General features: G+C 45.3%; 4 protein-coding genes and 1 non-coding gene across 12 annotated transcripts; 3 read left to right on the top strand and 2 right to left on the bottom strand.

The window, feature by feature from the left end:
* The first annotated feature begins 1,106 nt into the window (after positions 1-1,106).
* On the top strand, positions 1,107-6,282 carry psmd4a (proteasome 26S subunit ubiquitin receptor, non-ATPase 4a). 2 transcript variants are annotated; one of them, XM_069693786.1, is made up of 10 exons: positions 1,107-1,177; positions 1,869-2,009; positions 2,146-2,260; positions 2,373-2,459; positions 2,595-2,663; positions 3,077-3,292; positions 4,269-4,377; positions 4,485-4,616; positions 4,719-4,771; positions 5,709-6,282. In XM_069693786.1, the coding sequence occupies exons 1-10, from the start codon at positions 1,152-1,154 to the stop codon at positions 5,877-5,879; spliced, it is 1,119 nt and encodes a 372-aa protein (XP_069549887.1). In that variant the 5' UTR covers positions 1,107-1,151; the 3' UTR covers positions 5,880-6,282. The 2 variants fall into 2 exon arrangements, with proteins under 2 accessions (XP_069549887.1, XP_069549893.1); XM_069693792.1 differs by lacking the exon at positions 1,107-1,177 and adding an exon at positions 1,649-1,757.
* A 287-nt stretch (positions 6,283-6,569) lies between these two features.
* znf687b (zinc finger protein 687b) lies at positions 6,570-16,194 on the top strand. Of its 4 annotated transcripts, none has more exons than XM_069693737.1 (10): positions 6,570-6,664; positions 7,475-9,814; positions 10,345-10,610; positions 10,701-10,885; positions 11,185-11,361; positions 11,508-11,670; positions 12,032-12,385; positions 12,584-12,684; positions 12,895-12,982; positions 13,168-16,194. In XM_069693737.1, exons 2-10 carry the CDS (start codon positions 7,489-7,491, stop codon positions 13,765-13,767), a joined length of 4,260 nt encoding a protein of 1,419 aa, XP_069549838.1. In that variant the 5' UTR covers positions 6,570-6,664; positions 7,475-7,488; the 3' UTR covers positions 13,768-16,194. The 4 variants fall into 4 exon arrangements, with proteins under 4 accessions (XP_069549838.1, XP_069549832.1, XP_069549823.1 ...); XM_069693731.1 differs by lacking the exon at positions 6,570-6,664 and adding an exon at positions 6,949-7,154; XM_069693722.1 differs by lacking the exon at positions 6,570-6,664 and adding an exon at positions 7,204-7,375.
* LOC138621971 (small nucleolar RNA SNORA13) lies at positions 11,726-11,860 on the top strand. Its single transcript, XR_011310981.1, has one exon. It is a non-coding gene; the product is annotated as a small nucleolar RNA SNORA13 (small nucleolar RNA).
* A 469-nt stretch (positions 16,195-16,663) lies between the features above and the next one.
* Positions 16,664-19,988, bottom strand: aqp10b (aquaporin 10b). The gene is made up of 6 exons (XM_069693751.1): positions 19,893-19,988; positions 19,143-19,269; positions 18,092-18,229; positions 17,653-17,771; positions 16,983-17,200; positions 16,664-16,855 (listed from the first exon to the last, which is right to left on the bottom strand). Exons 1-6 carry the CDS (start codon positions 19,977-19,979, stop codon positions 16,675-16,677), a joined length of 870 nt encoding a protein of 289 aa, XP_069549852.1. The 5' UTR covers positions 19,980-19,988; the 3' UTR covers positions 16,664-16,674.
* Positions 19,989-23,435: 3,447 nt separating this feature from the next.
* hax1 (HCLS1 associated protein X-1) lies at positions 23,436-26,217 on the bottom strand. 4 transcript variants are annotated; one of them, XM_069693684.1, is made up of 7 exons: positions 26,010-26,217; positions 25,365-25,630; positions 25,063-25,262; positions 24,888-24,951; positions 24,638-24,771; positions 24,299-24,420; positions 23,436-24,067 (listed from the first exon to the last, which is right to left on the bottom strand). In XM_069693684.1, exons 1-7 carry the CDS (start codon positions 26,072-26,074, stop codon positions 24,064-24,066), a joined length of 855 nt encoding a protein of 284 aa, XP_069549785.1. In that variant the 5' UTR covers positions 26,075-26,217; the 3' UTR covers positions 23,436-24,063. The 4 variants fall into 4 exon arrangements, with proteins under 4 accessions (XP_069549785.1, XP_069549775.1, XP_069549803.1 ...); XM_069693674.1 differs by having other exon boundaries at positions 24,303-24,420; positions 26,010-26,215; XM_069693702.1 differs by having other exon boundaries at positions 24,303-24,420; positions 26,156-26,177.
* Between the last annotated feature and the right edge of the window lie 668 nt (positions 26,218-26,885).

Here is a 26,885-nt window from a genome sequence, read left to right as displayed (position 1 = left end):
TACCCCTTGTAAATGATATGTGGAGATTATTTTAGTGTCTTGGCTGTTACATCAAACTATCCCAACATTTGAAAGTGAAATGGTGCCTTATTGTAAAAACTCAAAAGCCATTACACATGCAGCCTATAAACCAAACATGTAAATAGTTGTATTTATTGTAGTATTTATTTCTGTATGTATTGATCTGATTTCCAAAACATTTGTCAACTGATTAATTGAAAATGTGCCTGTCTCTTAGTTATACAGCTCTTGAAGAGTAAAAATCTATTATTATTCTTATGATAACTTTGAAATCATCCTGTATTTTCTCTCTGTCTTTTGTCTTAACTTGCCTTTGAATTGTGTATAATAAACGTGTACACACCTGTATTCCAGAATCGATACAAAGCCTTTTCACACAATATGGATTTACACATTTTCTATCTCTTTCTCTTTTCGGGATGTCATGTTTTGTACTCTTGAACCTTAAGTTATTAAAGAAAAAAAATAGACATGCTGCTTTTGTTTGATTATATTGCATTACACAAATTGTCTTTTTATCTTTTTATGCCTCTATATTGTCATGTGATATGATGATACATATTGTTGACAAGAAAGAACTTGCCTGGCCTTTTTTGTGTTTTTATAATAAGGTAGCTTTCCTTTTATTTCTTGGTGTTTTACACCTTTGCAATATTGCAGATCAATAAACATTACTTTAATTATATTTTATTCTGGGCTTTGGCAATGATACCTCAGGAAGTTTTAAACCTGGGAAAAGTAGTTAAATTCTCCAGAAAACACCTAGTAAGGTTTCCTTTTAAAATATTTTTGATCATGTACTCTTCAATATATTCTTTATCTTCAGAACCATCTCGATGACAATGGAGTAATAGCATTAACACCTTTTTTTTAGGCAAAGCCACATAAGATAAAGACTATAAATATGATTTAAAAAATAAACTACAGGGAGGTTCAGGGGGAACTGCTAGTAAGTGGACCATAAATTAATAATTATATCGATTAAATATTTGACGCTATTGTACGCTGTCAATAAACTGCTGCTGACGAAGCCTTGGCCAATCACATCTCGCGTTGCTCAGTATTTTTTTTTTATCCAATAGCGTGGCAGCTTGTAGGATCACGACGGAAAGCAACAAGAAGTTTCCAAAATGGGGCTCGAAAGTACAATGGTCTGGTAAGAGCTCTACGGATATCTTTTTTATTTACTCGTTCATCTATTAGCGGTTCAAACAAAGACGCGGTCGTTCACCGCTCGACGGGGTCGCTCGCAAACCCGAACACGGAGGACGTGTTGCGGTCCGGGAGGCCGATTAATCGACCGATGACGGGTTAGCCGGCTAACCGAGTGTCGACTGGCTGAGTCATCGCAGCCGAAGTTGGCTCAGATTTGATGTTTTAATAAAAAGTATTTGTTCACCTGTAACAGATGCGACCTCAATGTTAACGATCACCGCTTGTAATTTAGTCGGTTCTCTCCCAAGTTATGAACTGACAACACCGATTATTTTAGTCTTTTATTTGTGTTTTTTTTTTTTTTTTTACCGCGGACGGATTTGATGTCATCACTCGCTAACGTTAGCTCAGCCGTGCTAGTTGATGGTGATTTATTTAAAAAGATTTTTTAATATATTTATATATCTTGGAAACGCTGTTTAACGTGGCCAGCTCCTTCCCCGGTGAAGACGGGACATTTCCGCAGAGAGCTGACCGCGAAGAGGAGCTCGGATGTCTCGCTAATGGAAACTACTTCCGAGGCCTGTCCAGATATGAGAACACGTAAACGCGAAACTAGCCGGTGAGCTAAGTTGACGTTTCAGTGCCAAATTAAACTTGATGTTTTTTGTTTTTTTTCTCCCCCCTCTCAGTGTGGACAACAGTGAATACATGAGGAACGGAGACTTCCTACCAACCAGGCTACAGGCTCAGCAGGATGCCGTCAACATCGTCTGCCACTCAAAGACGCGCAGCAATCCGGAAAACAACGTGGGCCTCATCACCATGGCGAAGTGAGCCTTTCTACTGTTGTTAAAAACAAACAAACAAACAAACAAACAATCAAACAAAGTTGATAAAGTCTTCCTCGGGGCCCGGGTCGTGTGTTGTACCGTGGTTGTCTTAACTGTTTTGTGTGTGTTCCTGCAGTAACTGTGAGGTCCTCACCACACTGACTCCAGACACTGGCCGCATCCTGTCCAAACTCCACGCTGTCCAGCCCAAAGGAAAGATCTGCTTCTGCACCGGCATCAGAGTGGCTCATGTGTGTAAACCTGCCGTTTCAGACACCACGCGAAAATAAATTTAAAAAGAAGAGTGGCTGGTAAAATTGAGAGGTTTTGGTTTCCAATAATTCGAGTGTCTCTCCTGTGTAGCTGGCCCTGAAGCACAGACAAGGAAAGAACCACAAGATGAGGATCATTGCCTTTGTTGGGAGTCCCGTGGAGGATAATGAAAAAGATGTACGTTTGAAGTCTTTTATCACGTTGTCCCAATGAAAGAAATATTGTTTTACAACCGAGAACGTGCGATGGCTTTAAACTTTCACGTCTTTTTCTATATTTTCTTGCTTTCGTCCCGACCTGCTGATTCTACAGCTCGTCAAGATGGCAAAGCGCTTGAAAAAAGAGAAAGTGAATGTGGATATTATCAACTTTGGAGAAGAGGTGAGGAATTTTTGGTTTATTATCCGCTGTACTGCTAAAATGCAGAGTAAACAAAAATCTGATACATTTCTAAGGTTGTTTTTTTTGTTTGCATATCTATTTTTTTTTTTTTTAGTGCAGATACACACTTATTTAACTAGACATGCTACTGACGATTGTTTTTCTTTTATCAAAAATCCAAGACTGTCGGCTCAATATATAGAACCATTACTATTTTATTCAGACATGTGCATCAATGTGTTATGTGAGTGTATTTTGTATTGCCACCGGGTCAACTATAAGGACCCCCCAGGAATAATAGCTGCTGTGATGCAAAGCTTAACGGGGATCTAAATAAACAAACAAACAAACATCCCTATATACAAGTAGAATCTTCAGTTGCCTTTGCCATCTGTCTCAAACTTTTTATCCAGGAGTTGAACACAGAAAAGCTGACTGCATTTATAAACACCCTGAACGGGAAAGAGGGGACGGGCTCCCACTTGGTCACAGTCCCTCCAGGGCCCAGTCTGGCTGATGCGCTGCTGTCCTCTCCCATCCTGGCCGGTGAAGGAGGTTCTATGATGGGTCTCGGTGCCAGCGACTTCGAGTTTGGTGTGGATCCCAGTGCTGATCCAGAGCTGGCCCTGGTAAGCAATATATAGACGTGCCGGGTGTTGGATAACATACAAAGACATTATGAGTTCCATTTTATAGAGAAAGTCCACTTGTCTTTTCAGGTAAAAATGCGTGTTTGTTATTATGGCACCAAAAAGGTGTCTTTGACCCCCCTGAAAACCCAGTTTTAAGAGTTCAAAAATGCCTTAGTGGTGCACACGTAAGGCATTAATGTTGTAAAAGTTATGCATTAGCGTAGATGTGGCCTCAGTCTGAGGTTAGAAACTACTGATATACTCGTAGGAAACCAGTATGATACTGCACAGCAGAGTATTGAAGATAGATAGATGGATGGATTTAGTCAAAATATATAATATATAATGCACATTATATATAGATACAAATTTAATAATATTACATTAAACAACAGTGCAACGGTGCTAATGATGTAGGATGGATTTGGCCAGGGATGAGCTATTTTACAGTTTTATTGCGGTGGGAATAAAATGGGAATAAAGCAATGCATTACTTTTATAGATTAGATCTCATTGCTGCCAAGAGAGGCCTTGATAAAGATCATGATGAAGCACTGGGCTTCCTTGAAACAGCCGAAGAATGCAAAAGACAGCCTTTCTTCTCTCAGTTTTCCAATGGAGTAGTTCATTTGTGTGTATGAAAATTAAATAATTAATTGGACATATTATTCATGCTGTTTCTTCCTGGAACACGTGAGGCTGTCGTGGATGTTTTAGACGAACCATTTTTCTGCATGCGAACTTAAAAGGCTATCCCTTAAATTTCCTTTTGTATTTTTACCTCTCGTCCTTGTGTCCAGTATGCATTATGCTGCTTCGCCCCATACATGCATACATTTGGGTGAATTTAGTCAGTTCTCAAGTACTTGGTGAGTGGCTTTGCCAGAATAAACGAATCTAACTCGTCAGATGTAAAAGCAGAGATGCTCTCTGCCTTTGTTTCTCACTGTGCTGTCTCCGTACTCTGCTTCAGGCCCTGCGTGTCTCAATGGAGGAGCAGCGACAGAGGCAGGAGGAAGAGGCCCGCCGAGCTGCTGCTGCTTCTGCTGCGGAGGCAGGCGTGCCCACACCCAGCGCCGACGGTAACTGAGCACTTGACAAATAGTTCAATTCACTTGAGACAACACCATGACAGTTTGTTAGGATTTGGTCAATTATTTATTTATTTTTTTGGGGTCTTTTATCTCAGAATCAGAGGAAGCCTTATTGAAGATGTCGGTATCTCAGCCTGAGAGCGGCGCAGCAGTGCTTCCTGACTTCAGCAGCATGACTGAGGAGGAGCAGATAGCCTACGCCATGCAGATGTCTCTTGCTGGAGGAGGTGAGTTTTCATTTGATTGTCGCGCAAATATATTCTCGTGCTATTATTCGAAGTCACTGTTGTGTTTTTCTGATTAATAAGTATTGTCCTCTCTGTGAACAGAGTATGGTGAAATGGAAACGGGGGCCCCCATGGACACGGCAGAATCAGCCAAGGTGAGTCGTCGTATAATGTTTTAGATGGAGCTGCAGACCAAAAGAACTGAATGAGAAATCGACAGGCTTTTCTCTGCCTAGTGTTGTAAAGTGAGGAGTTATTCTGACTTATTTCTGCATCGACAGCTTGAGCTGACTGACAGTCGGAGCCCTTTAAAGGTCTGGATGGGAACGATGCTCCCAGTAAAATGATCAGTATAAAGGATGAACATCTTAATTAGAAAATATCACGCAGCCGTCATATTAAAAAGTCAACGTACAGCCTAAGCTGATGTGCCAGATTGTTTGTTACACAACCATCTGAGAAGTCGTCATCAGACACCGTTTGGAAAAGGTCAGACACTTTCAAAAAATACTTGGCAGCTGATTTGATCAACATCAACTTCGACCAATCAGATTGTCGAACGATATGACGAAGTAGGAGAGCGCCAACGAGGAAACAATGAAAAGTTGTAGCCTGAAGATAGCTAGTTAGCGTGTCATAGACAATTTTTATACAGGTGATCTACTCGAAACCTCTGTAGGAGCTTCCATTATTGTTTTTGAATGAATACTTGTCTTTTGAATGTGTTCATTCACACCAGCTTCTTCTCCATAGCAACCCCTGCTAAAGCTCACGGGTATTTACAGCCACCCGCTATACCAAACTGATGGGGGAAAAAAACATGATTTCTTGCTAACAAAGGAGAAATAATTAAAAGTGACAACCACAGCATTGGTATTGTTAAATTAGCCAGTGGGGTCTCGTGATGCTTGAAGAAAATGTTGAAATGAAAAGTGGGACAAAATACTTTTCTTAACGGTGTTAGAGAAGACAGGCAGGAACACTTCGGGGTGTCAAATGTGACAAACTGGTGCCGATATCGTTCATATAGTGTATATAATGAAGACCGACCCGATCACAACCGATTTTGTCTTTTTCATTGCAATTCAATAGGAAGAAGATGACTACGACGTGATGCAGGACCCGGAGTTCCTCCAGAGCGTCTTGGAGAACCTGCCCGGTGTCGACCCAAACAACGAGGCCATCCGCAACGCCATGGGCTCCCTGGCCTCCCAGACAGGAAACAAGCCGGACGGAAAAAAGGACGAAGAGAAGAAGAAATGAGGAGCATAGCTAGAGAGAAATGAACAATTACAGACAAATGCAGGATTTCTTTAATACTATATGAAAAGATTGCTGATGCACTGCCCTGCATGACAGCACTCTTGCATTTGATACAACCCCTCTCCGTCAAGACACTCAAAGGCACCACTGCTGAAGAAAATTAAAAAAAAAAAAACTACAGTAGCAAATGTCTATTAAGTGTATTTTTTTGGACTGCATAATTTGCCCAGAAACATAAATTATATATATAAAAAAAAATGCAATACAAAAGTCTATTCTCAAATTCACCCTACATTTCTTTCCAATGGTATGATTAATGGTAATTGACCCGCCAGAAGAAAAGCCCCACTCCTGCCATGTCTTTATGTTTTTTTTTTTTGCAATAAAAGCTATATGTAAATATTTGGCCCTTTTCGGTGCGTTTATTTTGCTGCTCCCGGAGCCTCATCGTTGACCACGAGCTCTCTTCACAGTCCACCGTCCCGACTTCACACCGGCTTTACCCGATGTCCAAAAAAAAACTCGTCCCGGACGCTCTTTTAATGTTTTATATCATTCCCAGTAGAAATATATAAAAAAAATTAAAAAAATAAAAATAAAAATCCCGTACGTGTCGTCTGCAGCATCCCTCCGTCCGTCCGTGCATTTTTTTTTTAATTTTTTTCTCTCTCTCTCTTCCCAGCGCTCTGATAGGATGGTCTGCGGTCACGTGACGGGAAGCGTTAGCAATTTTTTTTTTTTCAGCTGAAAAACGAGCTAAGGATAGTCGGGAATCGCATATCCAGGTAAACAAATCAAAATACGTGGAAATATTAAAGTAAAAAAATTTAAAAAAAAAAAAAATCCACATCTCGGCTACAGTTTTCTGTGATGTCGTCGATCCTGCGAGCACCGGGTTGTTTACTGCTGTCAAAAAAAAAAAAAACCTCAGCAAACAGCGCCGGATGCTTTTTTTTTTTTTCTTCTTCTTTTTCTTAATGGCGAGCGCTAAGCTAGTAAGCTAAAAAAAAAAAAAAGACCTGTCTCTCCCCACCTCTCTCTCCCCCCCCCCCTCATCTCTCCCCCATCTCTGTGTCTTGGCTCGCCAGCCTCGGTCGGGGGGAAGGAACATCGTTAGCTCCAAAATAAATAACCGAGGTCGCTGCAACGAAACGCCCTCTCGGCTTGTCGTACGTGGTCACCGCTGCAGAGACTAGCATGCGCTTTAACAAGCGCGGCCGCGGCGGTGTTTTCCATTCATAGTGAATTAGTGGTGAACCCGTTTCCAAGGAAAAGGTGGTGTTTTTTTTTTGTGTGTGTGTGTGGGGGTTTTGTTTTTGGGGGGGGAGAGGAGAGCTGCACAAACGCCGTCGCTAGCGCGCTAGCTGGCTAAGTGCTAACTCTGGATCCCTTATAGCTGGACTGTCTGGCTTCCCTGATAACACGCTGGGAGACATGTACACGCTGACTTTACCTGGAGAATATAAACATATTAAGGGCCTTTTACATTTTTGCATGTAAGGCAGGAGCAAATGTTTACAGGCAACAGCACAGTCAGATTCATGCTCTTTGTATTTTGTTGCTTTCTACCACCATGTCCTTTCATGTTTTTGCAGGAGTTAATCCCGGTATGGGGGACATGAAGACCCCAGATTTTGATGACCTGTTGGCGGCATTTGACATTCCTGACATCGATGCCAAAGAGGCCATCCAGTCCGCCCCGGATGAGGCCGAGGGGCCCCACGGAGCCACGGGCGCACCCCTGGGAAAGCCCGATGGCGTGGTGGGCGTCGGGTCGTCCCTGAGAGCCCCGAGCCCCTCGGACCCCCAGGCGGACACCTCGATCGTGAGTGTCATCGTGAAGAATAAAGTCCGTCTGGAGGCCGCAGATGGAGGGGAGGGGGACGCAGACCAGGACCCCATCGATGTGATCGCCGGGGTGGATGTGGGGCCGAGGCTCGGCGCGTGCGCTCCGGGGATTGCTGAATCCGAGGCTCTCAACCACAACGGTTTCGGGGCCTCTGGCGTTTCCACGCCGCTTCCCCTGAGTCAGGTTCAGTCAAACGGTGCGCCGTGGTCCATGAACACCCCGAAAGTGTCTTCAGAAGCAGTAGGTGCCAGCACGGCCAAGTCTCACAAGCAAGGGGGCAACATTTTCAACAGACTTAAACCGCTTGTGGCCCAGGGATCTGGAGATCCGGTGGGTCGGGCCAGGAAGATGCAGCTTTTACAGCAGCAACACCAGCAGCAGCAGGATACGGGACAGGAGAGGGCAGACGGGGTCAAAGCTTCGTTACCTTCGTCTTCCTCTCTGTCGGCCGAGTCGTCTCCTCTGGCCGCCGCCGGCCCCGTCGGACTAACCTCGCCTTTTTTTCCACCTTCCAAGCCTCTGCTTTCGACTCCACCCTCTGCGCCCTCGTCGCACCCACTGCACTCATCTCAGCCTTTCAACGGAGCTCCCAAAGGTGGCCCCGTTGGATTTCAACACCAGCAGATGGAGGAGGACGACTCCGACCCCGATTTGGGGAGTCCGCTGGTGATCCAGGAGAACCCAGACTCTCCGACCTGCACTCAGCTGAGCCGACGTTACAAGTCCGACTCCGTCTCGGCGCAGCCCACATCCTCGACTGCGTCTCAGCCTAAACCTGGGGACACTCCTTCAGGGGCGTCTCTGACTTCGTCAACCCCCCAGCTCGGATCTACAGAGAGTCCCCAGGTGGAGGACAGACATCCGGAACACGTCATCGAGGAGAGAGACTCGCCAGAGAGTCCTGAACCAGAGATGCCAAAATCGACAGCTCAAGTCTCAGCTAAGAGGTGCTCCAGCCCTGCAGTGGCCTCGACCCCACCTCCCTCTGAACTGCGGGAGCCTAAAGAGGAGGAGGAAGAGATGGAGGTGGGGAATGGGATCGACAGGGTCGCTGATGGCAAAGCTGACAAGGGAGAAAATGCGAGAACAGGTGAGGAAAATACGGAGGTGGGTGACGGCAAGTCCAAACCTCCGTCCGCCGACGGAGGGGAAGCAGGCGTCGCTGCACCCGCTGCTTCCGGAGCTCCATCCCGTCCCCTCAAAGTCCGAATAAAAACCATTAAAACCTCCACCGGTGGAATCACCAGAACTGTCACAAGGGTAGCACCTAAAGGCGGTGCTGCAGGGAAAGGTTTGGACCCTAAAGGTCAAACCGGGGAACGTAAGGTCATTGGAAACAAGGCCCAAAAACTCGACGCGTCCACCGGTCACATGACAACAACTTCCCAGAAAGTAAGTGCTCTCAACGCCCTGCCCGTGTCCACCCTCGCAGCCAGCAGCGTCATGCTCGCCGCAGCCACAAAGGTCCAAAATAAAATGGCTGCATCCGACAAGGCGAAGGTTTCTGCCACTGCCGTCAGCATCACTAAATCCGCTGCGCTGCCGGCAACCCCCGCCGTCACTTCCTCCCCAAAGTTCTCGGTCGCCGCTGGCGGGATCAGCGTTCGCACAGCCACCAACAAAACGGCCAACGGAGGCGGCGGCGGCCTGCAGCCAAACAAGCCCGCCTCCATCGTCAACAGCACAGGAGCCGTCATCTCCCGGAGTCAGTCCAGCCTGGTGGAGGCTTTCAACAAAATCCTCAACAGCAAGAACCTTTTGCCGAGCTACAAGCCTGACCTCTCGGCTCCGCCGCCGCCCGAGTGGGGTCTTCCGCTCCCGGCCACAGGATACCGCTGCCTGGAATGCGGGGACGCGTTCGCCCTGGAGCGCAGCCTGGCACGACACTACGACCGGCGATCCCTCCGCATCGAGGTGACCTGCAACCACTGTGCTAAAAGGCTGGCCTTCTTCAATAAGTGCAGCCTGCTGCTGCACGCCAGGGAACATAAGGAGCGTGGGCTGGTCATGCAGTGCTCACACCTCGTCATGAGGCCGGTCACTGTGGAGCAGATGATTGGACAGCAGGACATAACACCTATTGGGGGTAAGTAGAGGTGCAGCTGACGATTATTTTGATTATCATTTCGTCAATTATCGGTTTTTAAAATGAATTGTTTCTCCAAATGAAAGTCCAAAAGCTCAAACTATCTTCAATTTGAATTTAGATAAGGTGGAGAAAAGCACAAAAGCCTCACATTTTGAAAGGTCGGAAACAGGATATTTGGCTTTTTCTTTTTATAATTGGCCAACAATTAAATATATCAAATTTGCAAAGAAATACTTTTTGGTCAATCAACAAATAAATTAATTGTTTGGCCTGTAAAATGTCCAAAAAAAAACGGTGAAAAAAAGTAACAAAAACAAAAAGAAGCAAATAATAAAAATAAGAACAAGACTCAATTATCAGAATTGTTGTCGATTTCATTTTGTGTCGATTACTCGACGCCATAACGACCACAAAACTAGATCAGTCTGGAGAACAATTCGCGACTCGTCTTCATCGAACGCGCCCCATTCTGTTTTCCACCTTCGGCTGACCAGGCCTGCTCTCCTCTTCGTCCTCCTCTCCTCCAGTCTCCTCTCCCTCGACCACCACGGGGGGCGCCGCCGCCGCCTCGGCCAACTCCAGCCCGATGAAGGACGCCTCGTCCCCGGCGGCGTCTCAGCCCCGACCCGTCCGCCGCGCTCCCCAGGGCCCCCAAGCGCTGATGCCTCTGCCCTGCAAGAAGGCCGAGGGGCTGCAGTACAACAACTTCAAATGCCCAGAGTGCCAAACGCAATTCTCCGGCAAGGCCGAGCTGGTCACCCATTTCCAGCAGATCAGAGCCGCTCCCAACTCGGTGAGTGTCGAGGACGAGTACGGGGCGCGTGCGCCGCGACCGGCGCGCGCCGTCACGAACAGCTGCCGATCGTTGATTTTCCTCTTTCAGACATGTACGCAGTGCTCGCCTCCCATGATGCTCCCCAACTCGTGCGCCGTGTCCGCCCACCAGAGGATCCACAAACACAGGGCGCCTCATGTCTGCCCCGAGTGCGGCGGGATCGCGCGGCAGGCCAGCTTCCAGACCCACCTGGAGGAGGCCTGTCTGCACTTCGCCCGGCGCATCGGTTACAGGTGCGGAGACTCTATCCAGAATGTTAACGCGTCACGTGACTGCTACGGGGAATTGTTGCCGAAAGGTCTCAAGAAAACTGCCCCCGCTAATGTCCGGGCTTCAGTTTCACAGCGCAGGAAGTCGAGAGACTTTCATAACAGACAAAAGCGAGTGTCTCTTCGCCGGGCGGTCCAGCGAGGTAGCCGTCATGCATTCGGCATGCAGGGGAGGCGGTGTACAGTTAAAAAGAAAAAAAAAAAAAAACGTAATCCCGTTTTCGGTTGTGGAGTTGTAATTTGTCCCGTTTTGCTTCGTCAAGGTGCTCGAGCTGCCAGGTCGTGTTCGGGGGGCTGAACTCCATCAAGTCCCACATTCAGACTGCTCACTGCGAGGTCTTCCACAAGTGCCCCAGCTGCCCCATGGCCTTCAAGTCTTCCCCCAGCGCCCAGAGCCACATCAGCACCCAGCATCCGACGCTCACCGGGGGACAGGCCAAGTACGCTCGAGGGAACATTTTCAGCCCACGCGGAGACAAATATCCTCAGAACACGTCGGAAAATTTGGGTCATATTTTTGTAAATAGATCCACGACATCTAAATTCGTTCTTCTTTCTTTCCCCCCCCTTCCCCCTTCCTCTGCAGAATGATCTACAAGTGTGTGATGTGTGATACGGTTTTCACCCAAAAGCCCTTGCTGTACATGCACTTTGACACGCATTTAGCCAAGCAAAAAGTGCACGTGTTCAAGTGCCCCGACTGCACCAAGCTCTACGCCCAGAAAGGTTCCATGATGGAGCACATCAAGGTGTGTTTCTGGATGAATTAAGTGCAATAGATACGGTGTCATGCGACGGGTGTTTTGCCTTTACGTGTTGCCCATTCGTTGCCGTCTACGGCGAATTAGGTGTCAACGAAGGCACGCGGCAATTCTTGGATCGGCCTTTGCGAGGTTCCCGTCCGGTGACCTCGTCCTAAGCTCGGTACCAAGTACAATCTCTTAGTATTGTAACGAGCCTGTTGAAAAGCAGCACGTTAGCGCTCGTGCCGTCAAAATAATGCCATTTTATTAAATTAAATCAAAGCGCAGCTGCGAGCTCGTTCTCCTGCGCAACGTGGAGTGACTATTATTTTCAACGGTTAACGAATCCACTTGTTGTGCCTCTCAGACGGCTCACAGAGGCCCGTCGGCCAAACAGGAGTCTCAGTCCGACGCCTCGAACCCGCCCGCGGCCCCGGCCAACACGTCCGGCCCTTCCGGCCTCAAGTCAAAACCGTCTGGAAAACCCGACAACTCCGACGGAGAGGACTGGGGGCGGGAACAGGAGGAGGAGGAAGAGGAGGAGGAGGAGGAGGAAGACGACGACGCCGACGAGGACTACGAAGCGCCGGGGAGTCACGCGGCCAACGCGGGCGGCAGCGGCCATCCGAGCGCCCCGACCGAGTGGACCTGCCCTCAGTGCCAGACCACCTTCACCGACAACGACGACTATCAGAGTCACGTGAAGATCGAGCACGGCAAGGTGGGTCTTTTTTACATCGGATCGTACCGAATCAGGTTATTGCCTTCGGGGAGGAAACGAAGATTGATGGCTGATTTAAAGCAGAAAAAGATCCACCCTGATTCGAAGAGAGCCGAGATTTAATGTGTTATCTTTTCTACCACCCTCCCCTCTCTCCCCCCCGGGCGTCTACTCGTCTACTGCTGCCAACTTGAAAAGTTCCCCTGTCGTATCTGTGGAGGAACGTTCAGCACGTCCTCCAGCCTGAGACGTCACGAGCGCGTCATTCACGAGGGAAACAAACGAGTCTTCCATTGCCAGTGAGTCACGCGAGCTTTCGTGATAGACCTGTTTTAGTTTATACTGTTTTTGTCTTTTTAATTTTTTTGCTAAAAAGAATTTGTATTATAACAAATAATACAACAAAAAACAAACAAACAAAAAAAAAATTCATTTTTATTTAAGAATCACTTGACGAGTAAGTCGTCTGATGGGTGAAGTGACTTCAATCCTCTGGAATTATTTTTCAGATATTGCACAGAAGGCAAACGCACCTTTGGCAGTCGCTTCCTGCTGGACAAACATATTCGGCTCCATCACAGAACTACAGATGGACAGGTGAGTCGAGACCACACCAGGAGTTGTCGTCCCGCAGCGTTCCCGTACTGCGTAGCGCACGTTTATTTCAAAAGTTCTTTTGCGTACTAAATAAGTTTGAATTTGCCGGATGCTACTTGCCGGTCGTAATTTGCGATGGTATAAATTCAGCCGTTCAGCCTCTCTCCGTCCTCCCCTGTCCTCAGGGTCCCCCCATGACCAGGAAGCGTGCAGCCACAGGCGGAGAGGGACCGGGCAGCTCCTCAGAACAAGACGGTGAAGTTGGCCCTCCCGTCGGCAGGGCAGGAGACGAGGAAGAAAACGCCACAGAGGAGGGCGTCGGTCCGGCAAAGAGAACCAGGGGAGCCGTTGCGTCGACGTCGTTGGGACCCAACGAGTTGGAGGAGGAAGACAACGTCTTCCGCTGCGTCCCCTGCGGCTTCTCCACCGAGGACGGGGCGGAGTTTCAGCGCCACATCCCCCAGCACCGGGGCGACACCGCCTCCTTCCAGTGCCTGCAGTGCGGCGTGTGCTTCGCGTCAGCCGGCTCCCTCAGCAGGCACCGGTTCATCACTCACCGAGTGCGGGACAACCAGGGCGACGCCGACCGCGGCACCCCCCGCGCTCACGGCTCCCCGGACGGCTCCCCCGCCTCCTCCCCGCAGACGCTGGGCGAGGACGGCGACGGCAATCTGAGCTGCAAGGTGTGCGGCCGGCGTTTCGACAAGGCCTCGGACCTCAACACCCACTTCAGGACCCACGGTATGGCCTTCCTCACCGCGCACAAGACGGACAAGCCCCAGTAGAGGAGGGGGCGGTTCCGAGACCCGACGGATCATCTACAAGGAGTCGTCGAGGGTCGCGGCTGTAGAATATGAATGTCGATGAAACGGAGCTGCCCCTGCGCAGTTGGGGTTTTTTTTGGTTTTTTTTTTTTTAAAAGCCACCGCAAACAGTTTTACTCTCTATGGCACCTCTTCTGTGCGATTGTAATTGCATGTTTGATTACGTCACTTAACTGAACTCACCTGTGATAGACTCTAGTGTGGAACAGTTCCCAGAGTAAAGCATTTATATATCAGCCGTACTGTGTCTACAACACTTGGTCCTTCCATTTTCAACCACTCTCACTCCGCACTGACTGCAGCTACCTGCCTGTTTCTTAAATGTTAACACATTCACAGGGCTGGATACCCGGACCTCAAAACTGTTAGGGCACCAACTTGCTTTTGGTCGCGTTTAGTTGGGAAGAAACGCTCGTCATTCTCGTACCAAACTTCCACACCGAGGCTACGACAACACTAATGTTCCCGCTTTAAAATGCATATCTTTTGCTACGTTATCACGGGAGGAAATCCGCGAGCCACGGCGTTTACCACACACAGCCTCCCAAGTCGACGGCCCGCCCATGTAGAGGAGAAATCTGCGCCAACTTTGGTAAAGCTTACATCAGAGCGCCTCATTTCACCATTTCGAAAGTGAATTTTGGCGACGGACACACTAGCATCTACCTTTAGCTTACGAGAGGTGTTTTAGGGGGGCGTTGGTAAATTGGGTCTCCACTGATCCAGAGTCAGGACCCACATTTGTCCTTTATTTTAGATTCGCGACCCAGATTTTTGTGCCAATAGTGCAATAATACACAATGCCTTCATGTGCTGTCATACACACACACACACACACACACACACACAGAAAAACCCAAATAAGTGCAACTGCAGGTATAAAAACCCAATGAAATAGGAATACGTTTATCTCATCCTATCACCCCGTCTACAAAGATTAGAGCTAACTACCGATGTGAAAATTTTGGTTGTCGTCACGACGACGCTGATAGCAAACAGCTGAGGCGCGCACTCTGTGTTTTGGTAAACGTATATCCCTAAAATAAGCGCAGCAGCAAAAATTCAGTAGACTTCAAAATAAAACTTTTTTTTTTTTTTTTTTTCCCTGTAGAGTCGACTCAACTCAAAACGGCCCCACGACCCACTTTTGGATTGGGACCCACCAGTTGGGAACCAACGGTCTAGCGGTAGCTTGGTTTTAGGGGCCATCTGTAAATTGTAGCTACAGGATAAAACCTGGGTTCCCCTCTTCCCCCTATAAACTGCATGAAAACTATCGTGAAAGTAATTCTCTTTTTGCCAAAATGGATTTCAAGGTATTGAAATGGTACCAAAAAAAAAAAACATTGAACCATACCCAGCCCTGCGCACATAAATACAAACACCTCCCGCTGTACCCCCGACAGCTGTCGTGCTGATATCCTAGATCCACATTGTTCGTGATAACTCACACGCCTCAAAGTCCAGCTCTTTTAACACCTCCGGAGGGCATTGAAAACTGATCTCAATCCAGGACATCGTGAAGCATGAAGGGGAGCGTTTGGGGGGAATTTTGACACAGATTTTTTTTTTATGTTGCTATAATATTTATTTATACGAAAACGCGTTACTGCTGTTGGTATTTGTGCGAGTCGGTTGCGTCAAATCTTACTGGACGTGGTGCGATTTACGACACGAGAAGGCTTTTGAGTAGGAGGCGAGGTTGCTGGAGGCCCGTAACCTGTGTAGTGTGAATAATGTGTGATGTTGTTAATCGTTAAGCTAGAAGAAGAGAGGTCAGGCTTCCTGCCAGTAGTATATGTGTATGAGTTTTGCCATGTAAATACATACAATTACACTAAAAAGAAAGCGTTCTGGTTTTAGTAACTTGCTATGATAATGTGAATACGTATAGTATTTGTACTTGTACTGTTCCCCTTTTTTTTTTTTTTTTTCCCCCAAAACAATTTGAAGTTTAAAAGGAAAAAAAAGAATCCTCCCCCCGTCCCCCAGAGTTAGCTATACCTTGTAATTACAAAGCAGAGGGAGATTGTGGGGGCTGTGTTGTCTTAATGTGTATGAAAACAAATGTTTATCTCTTGGAGACGGTTCTTTCTCTTTTTTTTTTTAAATCGACAGAAACCCGTGCTTGCTGTCCTCACATTTCTTTTTGTACGTTTCAAAAACAGCCTTCATGGTCACGTGATGGAGGCCTACGAGTGGAATTTTTTGTTGTTTGTATCTTTTTTAAATATATATATATATATATATATATATATATATATGTCATATCATATTTATATAGCTCAATAGTGGACATCTCATGTCATTTTCTTTTCCATGGTTGTGGTCTGCTTGCTGAAATGCCATACACTTTTGTGCCGTTTCAAAATAAATGTGTAAAAGAGACGACTGACTCGGTTCATCTGCAGAGTTTAGACTTCCATTCAGAGCAGTGGGTTTTTTTTTTGTTTTGTTGCTGAGGCATGATTTGAGCTAAACGCTAACATCGCGACGATCAGCCAATGTAATGTTTATGTGATATCTTGCAGTAGTTAAGTTTGTTAGAATGCCAACATCTGTAAATGAACATCCGTACAAAATGTTTTTCTTATCCTTTCAGTGGAAGTTACAAAATGTCATTGGCTAACTCGCTGATTCAGCCAACAATTAACATCATTTTTTAAAGCAATCCATCCAAGAATGGTTTACCAAAATGGTGGAAGTTAGATTTAGTTGTCCTTGCATGTCTAATTATGCCACAAAAACAGATTTTAGCAATCAGAATCTACTTGTTCTAAAATAAACAGTCACAGACAGCATCATCTTAAATATCCTTTACCGTATACAGACAGTTTTCTTCTTCTTTAACATGGCTTCATTTTACCACTAAGTGGATTTTTCACCTTCTGGTTCCCTGAGCTCCGGCTCCGGCTCCGGCGCCGCCGGCCGGCCCTCAGTGGCGTCGGGAGGATGGTGGACTTCAACCATCAGCTCATAGATCAGTGTTCCCAGCAGCGCCCCAACACAGGGAGCCACTATGGGCACCCACCACCAGCAATTTCCAGCACTGTAACAGTTCACAAAAACAAAAACTTACATTTCAGTAATTCATACAAATAAAGTGGGAAATAGTAACGGGTTTAAGATTATCCAGACAAAACAAAAAAAAAGCCATCCCGAGTAAAAGTACTAACTTGAAAACATTCGCTCCCCAGCCGGCGATGTACGTGAACAATCGAGGTCCAAAATCCCGGGCCGGGTTGAGGGCGTATCCGCTGTTCGAACCCATTGAGACGCCAATAACCATCACCGCTGCTCCCACCAGGACAGGCTGAAGACCATCAGGGACGGGGCTGTTCTTCTGGTCCCCCAGAGCCAGGACACACAGCAGCAGTGCAGCTGTACCTATCACCTGGATAACATGGAAGTAGCGAGATAAATGCAGGGCGAGTTTACTGGACTGAAGAAAAGAAAAACCCCATCATCTCCTGGTGGAGTAGAACCTTTTTTTTTTTTTTTTTTTCAGTACTTATGTACCTCGATGAAAATGAAGGCAATATCTACTGCAGCGAGAGTCTGTTCTGTTTCCAAATGGTAGACAAAGTGGTAAATCCAAATTAGAAGAAATGCCCTCAACAATATCAGCATGTAAATAAAACGTGTCTCAATATTTAGTTGTGGCATAAAGTTCGATGAGCTTGACATATACATATCTCTATATAATTAAAAACAGCCTGACTGATTCTTGGTGATATTGTTGAACGATTAACAGGCTTATCTTCCACCTTGATGTTTATGACGATGATGTCAGGTCATTGCATGATAAAAAAGAAAAAGAAAGAAAGAACGGCGAGCCTGTCTGACCTGGTCCACCACACCTCCCCACGCACTGAGGTAGTGGGCTGGATATGTGGAGAATATTCCTGCTGTGGCTGTAGGACCCGTCACTGTCAGCTCACCTGCACCATATGCCCGGATGGCGTCTGCAAACATATCATCGAATAGGCATCATCAGTTGACATGAAGCTCCAATGTTGTAAAAAAACAAAACAAAACAAAAAAACCATCAATCAAACCGTAAAAGTCAAACCTCTGGAGCCACACTGTTAACACGGGGTGACATACGACACTGTACTTTACTTTGGGTCTATTCCACATACACCATCCTCCTGCCAGATACACTTACTGGAGCACCAAATATGCGTCAGTCAACAAGTGAGATAGTTCCCAGGGAATGAATGGACTGCAAAGTATTCAAGTACTCGGAGAGTGTGAAGTGCAGAGATCGCTGCTAAAGGCTCACCGTAGTACTGCAGACCAACCGTGGCTGCAGCCAGAAAGGCTCCAAGCACTTGGAAGAAGATGTAGAAAGGTAGTTTCATCCATGGATGTCTTCCCAAAACACACAAGCTCAGAGACACAGCAGGGTTCAGATGAGCTCCTTAAAAAATAATAATAATAATATATAACAAATCAGTTGTTCAGGTCTGAAATGACACATTTCACATTTATTTTGTCTCATAATCGTTATATAAAATCATTATTAATACCCTTTGCATTCAGGTATAATGTACTGTCAGGAAGTTTTAAATGCTTCCTGCACAACAAATAAAGGTGATATTATTATTACCATTATACAGGCAATGTTCTTTCTCTGCAGAAAAAAAAAAATCATCGTGTGTGGAAAAGGGCCCAGAAAAGGCTGAGGGGGTATGACTTCTTTGCGAGAGCAGGAGACAGTTTACTTTTGTATTATAATCTTAAATTGAACAAACTTTACAGTTACATAAATAGTTGTATGAAAAAAAGAAAGCTTTCAGTTGGTTGCCATGGATGAAAAGGCTTCACTTCACTACATACGGAGAGCAACAGTTCTGCACAGATTAGTGGCACCACAATCCTGAGCACTGGTCCTCAAAAAAATAAAAATAAATAAATAAATAAACTAGAGCTGATGCATGTCATTTTTGTACCAATGATTCTTTCTCCGTGACAAAACATGATGCCTAATTTACCCACAAAACAGCTCAACCACCAATATTTTGCTCCCATTCGGCTGTTTTTAATGCCATATCGTAAAGTATATCGAATTGTAATTTGGCAGAGTTTATATAACTCGTAGCCCTCAGCAACACGGACTGAAATTGTATTTTCACATGCGAAGTAATACTCCCAATGACCTGTAGACAGACTATGATGTGTAAATAAGTGGAGTTCTCCTTTAAGGTGTTAAGCTTCAAAAGAGGAATCAGTGACGACAGTAATCCTGGGGGTGAGGAGGGGACACTTATCACTTCATTAAGTGGAACATAAGGTTTAACCATTCCCTCCAATAACTCTGTACAGTCTCTTACCTGAAACTCCACGAGACACATAGACCCCAAATGTTACTCCCAGAGCAAAACCCAGATTGATTGACAGGTACTGGCCCTTCTTCTCTCGACTTGTGGTCACCTGGGCAACGGTGCCACATCCAAACAGCTGCAATTACGCGAGATAAAAGAGGTGTATCAGAATAGTGCAAAAGAGACACTGTACAGTCTATTTCACTGATGAAATCCATTTAACGTGCAGAAAGCAACAACAACAAAAACAACCTTTGGTGTTTATATTTTCATCGTACAGTTCAGACCACAGATTTCCTGACACGTCATAAACAACACAATATTGCCTTGGAGTAATCATCTCCTTTTTTCTTTTTTTTTTTTATGGACTTTGAGGAACTCGTTTTATGCTTCGTGCTGTAAACTTTCATTGCCCTGGAGAGATAGTAATTCCAGAGAAAAAAAACAACCACACTCTGCTCAAAAGGAACATCGCCTGGTTTTCCAACCAAAATCACTGATAAAAGAACTCGTGCACCACTCTGTTGGTACTTTATCCTCCCCTCCACGTCCCTGTCACACTCTCTTGCCACTCTGCCGGGCCAAAGTCCTACAGAAAGTTATCTATTGCGAGGAGGCTCCTTGCTGCTCCGGAACAGCAGAATCAGCACGTAGGAAACCTGAGCGAGTGAGAATTTGGAGGAAACTTTTTGTTTGGCAGCCTCGTGAATTTTAAAAACATTAAAAAATGGAAAAAAAAAAAAAAAAAAAGACACTTACAATCAGGACGTAGACTCCGAGGCATTCAGCCATGCACTCCCTGAACAGCTGGCTTCTGATCCGACACTTGTTCAGCAGCCTCTCCATCGCAGGGCTTTCCTTCTGCACTCTTCAGAGCTGACGAGGAGACACTTTCATCAGGTGGCTCTCACCCACGCGGCACTCACTTTTGCACGTTTGCTCTCACCGGAGCAGTTTGCCCTTTTAATGCCTGACGTCACACCACACTTTTACAGCACCAGCCGAGCCGAGGCGGTTGTTGGTTCGCGTGCGTCTGAAGGCAGGAGTTCAGTGTCTTTACTCTAAAAAAAAAAAAAAAAAAAAAAAAAAACACAGCACGCCAGGTCCAAACCACGGAGGAGCTCGATGCCGGCTCACGCAGGTGGTTCTTTTACGATCCCAGCTGAGTGGACTCAGCTCTGATTGCTCCTCTTGTTTGATTGGTTTGATCCCTTTCCACACTTAATAAACAGGATTTCACTCGTGACGTCACACCGCGGCTGAACTTTCTTCTCCCTAAAACAAGAGAAAGTCTCTCCCGCGAGGTATTCATTTGCACAAAAAAAATAATATTTCAATACATTTTCATTTTCTGCTGTGTTTGCACTTGTGACATTTACTGTAAAATGAATAGAACGGATCGTGTTGTGATAGAAAAGCAAAGTGCGGCGTGATGGAATAATCTCACAGCAGGTGTTTTGTCTTTTGTTCTGTGGTCTGAAAACGTGTGCAGTGAGGTTTAGAAAATAATACACAGCCGCCTTGTGAAGATGAAGGATGTGAATGAAGGAAGCTGAACAATATCTTGAGTTTATATTCCGGTGGCTTCAAATCCTCCATGGATGACATTTTATTTTCTTCATCATTCTGACCATCTTTCGCGGTCATATAAAGACCTCCCTTGAACGAAATGAAATAATTTTCTAAGCTCCTGAAGCACAGACATGTACATAAGTGCAGACAGACAAACAGATATTAGTGTCTGTGACGTCACATCCAGAGGTTGTCAAAAATAGGCAACTAGACCTTCGTTCGGATATCCACGTCAAATAGAAAAAGCTAAAAAAATACAAATAAAAAAAAGCTCTGTCAGCAAGGCAGAGAGATATAACTTGCTTTCCATCTCTTTTAAATGCTATTAATTTAGCTGAATTTTACACTGTGGCCTCTCCTGTTAACTTCTTCAGCCCTAAGATACGATTTGAAACTTCCACATAAAAAAAAAACATCCTCAAATTCAGTCAGTAACAGTTCCCCAACTGTAGGGTCAAAATGGCACTCAGGAGAATCTTTTTTTTTTTAAATTTTAATTTTTTTAAAAAATAGAATAAGTCTCCAGGCCAGTGAGGTTTGAACAACCCCAGCAAAAACAGAATTTTTTTTTTTTTTTACTTCCACCTAATCAAAATAATAAATAACAGGGTAAATAACAGCCTGATAGGTTGATTTTACAGTGCATCTGGAAAGTATTCACAGCGCTTCACTTTTCCCACATTTTGTTATGTTACAGCCTTATTCCAAAATGGATTAAATTCATTTCTTTCCTCAAAATTCTACACACAAAATAGCCCATAATGGTAAAGTGAAAAAGAAAATTGGTGATATTTTTGCAAATCTATTAAAAATAGAAAACAAAAAGAAAAAAAATCACATGTACATAAGTATTCACAGTTTGCCAACACACTCAAAATTGAGCTCAGGTGCATCCTGTTTCCACTGATCATCCTTGAGATGTTTCTACAACTTGATTGGAGTTCACCTGGTAAATTCATTTGATTGGACATGATTTGGGAAGACACACACCGTCTATATAAGGTCCCACAGTGGACAGTGCATGTCAGAGCACAAACCAAGCCATGAAGTCCAAAGAATTGTCTGTAGACCTCCGAGACAGGATTGTATCGAGTCACAGATCTGGGGAAGGGTACAGAAAAAGTTCTGCAGCATTGAAGGTCCCAATGAGCACAGTGGCCTCCATCATCCGTAAATGGAAGAAGTTTGGAACCACCAGGACTCTTCCTAGAGTCGGCCGCCCGGCCAAACTGAGCGATCGGGGGAGAAGGGCCTGAGTCAGGGAGGTGACCAAGAACCCGATGGTCACTCTGACAGAGCTTCAGCTCTGGCCTGATGAAACAGAGATTGAACTCTTTGGCCTGAATGCCAAGCGTCATGTTTGGAGGAAACCAGGCACCACTCATCACCTGGCCAACACCATCCCTACAGTGAAGCATGGTGGTGGCAGCATCATGCTGTGGGGATGTTTTTCAGCGACAGGAACTGGGAGACTAGTCAGGATGGAGGGAAAGATGAATGCAGCAATGTACAGAGACATCGTTGATGAAAACCTTCTCCAGAGCGCTCTGGACCTCAGACTGGGGAGAAGGTTCATCTTCCAACAGGACAACGACCCGAAGCACACAGCCAAGATAACAAAGGAATGGCTTCGGGACAACTCTGTGAATGTCTTTGAGAGGCCCAGCCAGAGCCCAGACTTGAACCTGATTGAACATCTCTGGAGAGATCTGAAAATGGCTGTGCACCGACGCTCCCCATCCAACCTGATGGAGCTTGAGAGGTCCTACAAAGAAAAATGGGAGAAACTGCCCAAAAATAGGTGTCAAGCTTGTAGCATCATACTCAAAAAGACTTGAGGCTGTAATTGAAGCCAAAGGTGCTTCAACAAAGTATTGAGCAAAGGCTGTGAATACTTATGTACGTTATATTTTCATTCCTTATTTTTAATAGATTTGCAAACTTTTTTCACTTTGTCATTATGGGCTATTGTGTGTAGAATTTTGAGGAAAAAAATGAATCTAATCCATTTTGGAATAAAGCTGTAACACAACAAAATGTGGAAAAAGTGAAGCGCTGTGAATACTTTCCGGATGCACTGTACTTGTTGTAGTAGCAGCAGCAGGAGTCCTCTTCAGGGAACGTGCCATCAAAAACGGTGCACTTTTCTTTCGATACTTCACATATTAAAAAGAACCTTTAATCTTAATAAAAAATAATTCACTGAAAACTCAAGACTTGTTCATTTTCTGGAGGCCTTTTTTTTTAAATAGACATTTTTGGGGAAGAGCAGAGAAGAAGAAACGGTGTAAATATGGGAGAGAAGAAGATGGGTGGATTGCAGACAGATGTAAAAAAAAAAAAATAAGGCCAAGAAATGTTTGATTGAAAATTATCATCAGGATTAGAACATATTAAAAGTGAATGCCTTTCTAAATTTTCAGTGTCGCTCTGTTTGTTCTGCACACACCAAAGTATTTACTGTATTTTTTTTTCAGCACAAACTAACCACCAATCCTTCACAGCTCTGGTGTCCATCTCTGAGCGTCCACACTTCATCTCCCCTTATTTAAATGTACTTTGCCTTCCATATCCAGAAAGACGCTAATGAAACAAAGCTACAGGAGGAGAAAAGACACAAATATCCCAACAAAGCTAATACAGACATATTTACTACACAGGCTTGTTTATCAAGGCAGTTTTGACTTGAAATACCAAAAGTCTACATACTGAAAACACAACTCGGTAGTATGAAGTTGAATCCTTTAATACTTTTTGTTTCTGGAAAAACAACCCCTGCAGCAATTCTGGTTCTTAAAAGCAGAGAATTAACTCAAAGTTGATAAAATAAATATCCAGTATTTTACAGACAGTGACGATGCTACAGCGAGACCATCAACAGTGTCAACTGAAGTATCATGAAGTCGTTTTGTTTGAAAACTCCCGAGTGTGCACTGACTAAGCCCAAAAAACAAGAGTCAAACAACTACGTCGATATATTAAGAGTCTTTATCCGATTCCTCCCTCACACATTCATACAGGCTTGTCTACGGGACGAGAGAAAAATAAAACATGGAGCTTTTTCGCGTCTGATGAGTCTCCGTTTGTCTTCGGTCAGTTTGAAATCGCAGTTTCATCCTCAACAAGCCGGTCTTTCAATCCAACGCATTCAATTTGGCAAATCAAGATCATGCACTTGTCTGTCCACATATGGGCTTGTCCCGTGTCCTCACAGATGGACACAAACACTTGTTTTCAGGGAACAGAGGCTACGGGTTCGCCGGTCCGGAGAGATCACTTCGCTTCACGTTATTTAAAGCCTCCAAAGAACCTGGAGAATAACGAGTTGTCGTCCCGCATGTCTGAGAAGCGATGTGTTTCACCTGCAATGAAAAAAATAAAAATATATAGATCCATGACGGAAGAAGATGCTGCACATGTTAAAAAAAAACACTCTCATTTCTTTGTCGGGTGACAGTTTAGAAACACAGAGAGGAGATGAGCTGACCTTTTTATTATTCTATTATTATCTTATTGCTTCCTGTATGCTGCTGTAGCGAAAAAAAAAAAAAAGTCCCCTCGGGGATTAATAAAGGAACTACCTACCTACCTACCTACCTAGCACAGGTGCAGTTTGATGATCTGGTCCGTCCACCATCCCGGAACCACCTGAGCGAGTCACCGTAGTTTCCTCGTTGCCTTGGCCGTCTCTGACTGTCCGCCGCTCCTCGACAGTCTGACACACGGGTACCAAGAAAACAGGAGGAAAAAAAATACAATATTAATTCACAACTAAAACTTTTAAACAGCAGCTATTTTATACACTTATATTGCGTAAGACACTTGGTGTTAAAAGATCCACAGAGACCCTGGAAGTGTCACCTCTTCCCTGCTCCACTCTTCAGACCTCGCTGGGCTGTTTAAATTGTCTTTGAACTCTGTGTGTAACTCACCCCGTCAGGTTTCACCACCTTGGTGACAATGACCGAGTGAAAGAACGACCGGGTCCAGGGCTGGCTCGGTGCCTGACCAGCAGGTGGCGTCAGAATCTGATCCAGGCCACCAGATGACACTGCCGAGTCCAGATCTTGGAAAGATGTCGGTGAACATAGAAAATTAGACAGAGATGAGGCCAAAGGAAAAAAAAAATAAAAAAATCAAACACCGAGTTTCTGTTACTGATAGATGGAGAACATCACTGACCTTGGTCTTCTTTGCGCTCCGCCTTGGGACTCTTGTGAGGCCCCTGTCTCCACATATCATTAAACTAGTGGGGCACAAGAAGAAACTTTAAAGTTCACACGTAACCAAAACAATTTATGTTGAAACAGAATCAAATTGGGAACAGGAGAAGAAAATATGTTGGGTTTTTTTTTGCCTTTGAAAAATGAAACGGCGGGCCGGGATCTTCTGGTGACTCATCCGAAGGCCAGCTGTCACTTCGTGGCTCTCTGGAAGGCCCTCGAGTGTCACCTCGAGCGGCTTTCAGCATGAAGTCTCTCAGGGGGTTCCCACTGGATGTGCCTCCACCTCTCTCTGCTCTGTCCTGAGGTGGCGGCGGCACGGTGCTGGGAACACCTGAAACCCAAATGAGACGGTAGACCCGAGTCCAGAGCTGCAGCAGAATGGAGGTAAAACAGATCACGCTAAACTGCACAGGAGTCGGAGGAACACGATTACCGTGGCGTCGGGACTCCGGCGGTCCGTCCCAGCGGCCCAGCTGGGAGAAGATCTCCTCCATCTCCCTGAAGACGTGGCCGAAACCCGGAGGCTCCTGGATTCTCATCCCGTCCGGGCCGAAGCTGAAACCGAACCTCCAGGCACCGTCAAAGGGGTCCTGCTGCTGGTCCCCCCTGAAGCCGTCATAGCGGAAGCCATCATCTTCATCACCGTCCTCATCATCATCGTCATCGTCATCGTGAGTCATGGCATCAAAGAAGGGGTCCCTGATAAGAGTGGACAAAAGGCGAGTGAAAAGTTACGCAGTGTTGCCGTTAGACAACGCATCACTTCAAAGACACTTTGACAGACAATCAGCTGTGAAGCTTCAAGTTTTGAGCATAAAAGACGCAGCAGGAAGCCCAGCGTGGTGGACCTTTAAAAAGGACTCACTCGGTGTTGTTGCTTTCCAGGTCACCGAGTCTAAATAAAACATCAGCCGTGCTAGGTAAAAAAAAAAAAAAAAAAAAAAAATAAAGGGACCCCTGTGGTTTTCCTGGCAGAAATACACTAATCTCGTCCTTGATGGAGACGTTTCATTACCTAACTAACTCTTCTGCTCAGCTGCGTACTCCGTCTCTCTCCGACGCCGTTTTAAAAACTCACCTCCGGCCGCGGTAGTGTCCTCCGGGAACTCCGAAAAACCCGCGAAATAAATCAAAAACACTCATTTTAAAGCACAATTAAAAAAAAGAAAGAAAAAAAAGTAACAAGCTTTGGTCGAAAACTACCACCATAACTCGAGATATTACCATCAGCAGCAGTTTTGGACAACCGACGACGAGCAGCAACAGTTGTCAACAATGTCGTAAAATGTTCTGGATGCTTCCGGGTGGCGCGATGTTGTCGTAATGACGCGCTACCGTAAAGAATAGAAATAACACGCCGCCGAAGTCAGCGCGCTGTCGGACGCTCAGCAGGAAATAGGAAACCGGTCTGTCATTTTTTTTTTAAAAAGACCTCTTAACCTCTCGGGACAATGAACGCACTCGCTGTGAAGAGGTGCGTTTTACTCGAACCCCGAATACATTTTAAACAGCAAAAGTGGTGACGGCAGGTTATAATTGCACTTGCAAAGCAAAAAAAAAAAAAAAAAAAATGCGTTGCCGTCGATTAAACTGCTGATAATACTTCTACGCGTTTAATCAGCTAAAGTTATGAATGCAGGATCTAACGGGAGTCATTCAACACCGTATTATTAACTCGTACTCTTTTCTATCGCGGCACGTTTAAGGGACGTTTTGTAACAAGCGGACTGCCGTTACCTAGCAACGGTGTTGCACGAAAAATGTCCCCCGTTTTTTCTTTCGCTAAAGTAGTAAATATTATTTCTACTATAGTGGTTTTATTTATCGGACTTACCTGGATTTTTTTTATAAGTAAAATGTTTCCTTTTGAATAAATAAATATATTTAAATAAAGTAAACCTTCACGAGTAACAACGTTTAACACGAATGTGAATTCTTTGTGCAGTATTTCAGC

Source organism: Brachyistius frenatus, unplaced genomic scaffold (assembly GCF_029030835.1).
Source record: "Brachyistius frenatus isolate BFR_SWC_R1_liver_20210118 unplaced genomic scaffold, ASM2903083v1 Contig_2, whole genome shotgun sequence".
Lineage (NCBI taxonomy): Eukaryota > Metazoa > Chordata > Actinopteri > Embiotocidae > Brachyistius > Brachyistius frenatus.
Note: the sequence above shows the minus strand (reverse complement) of the source record. Positions and strands in the feature narration are given on the sequence as shown.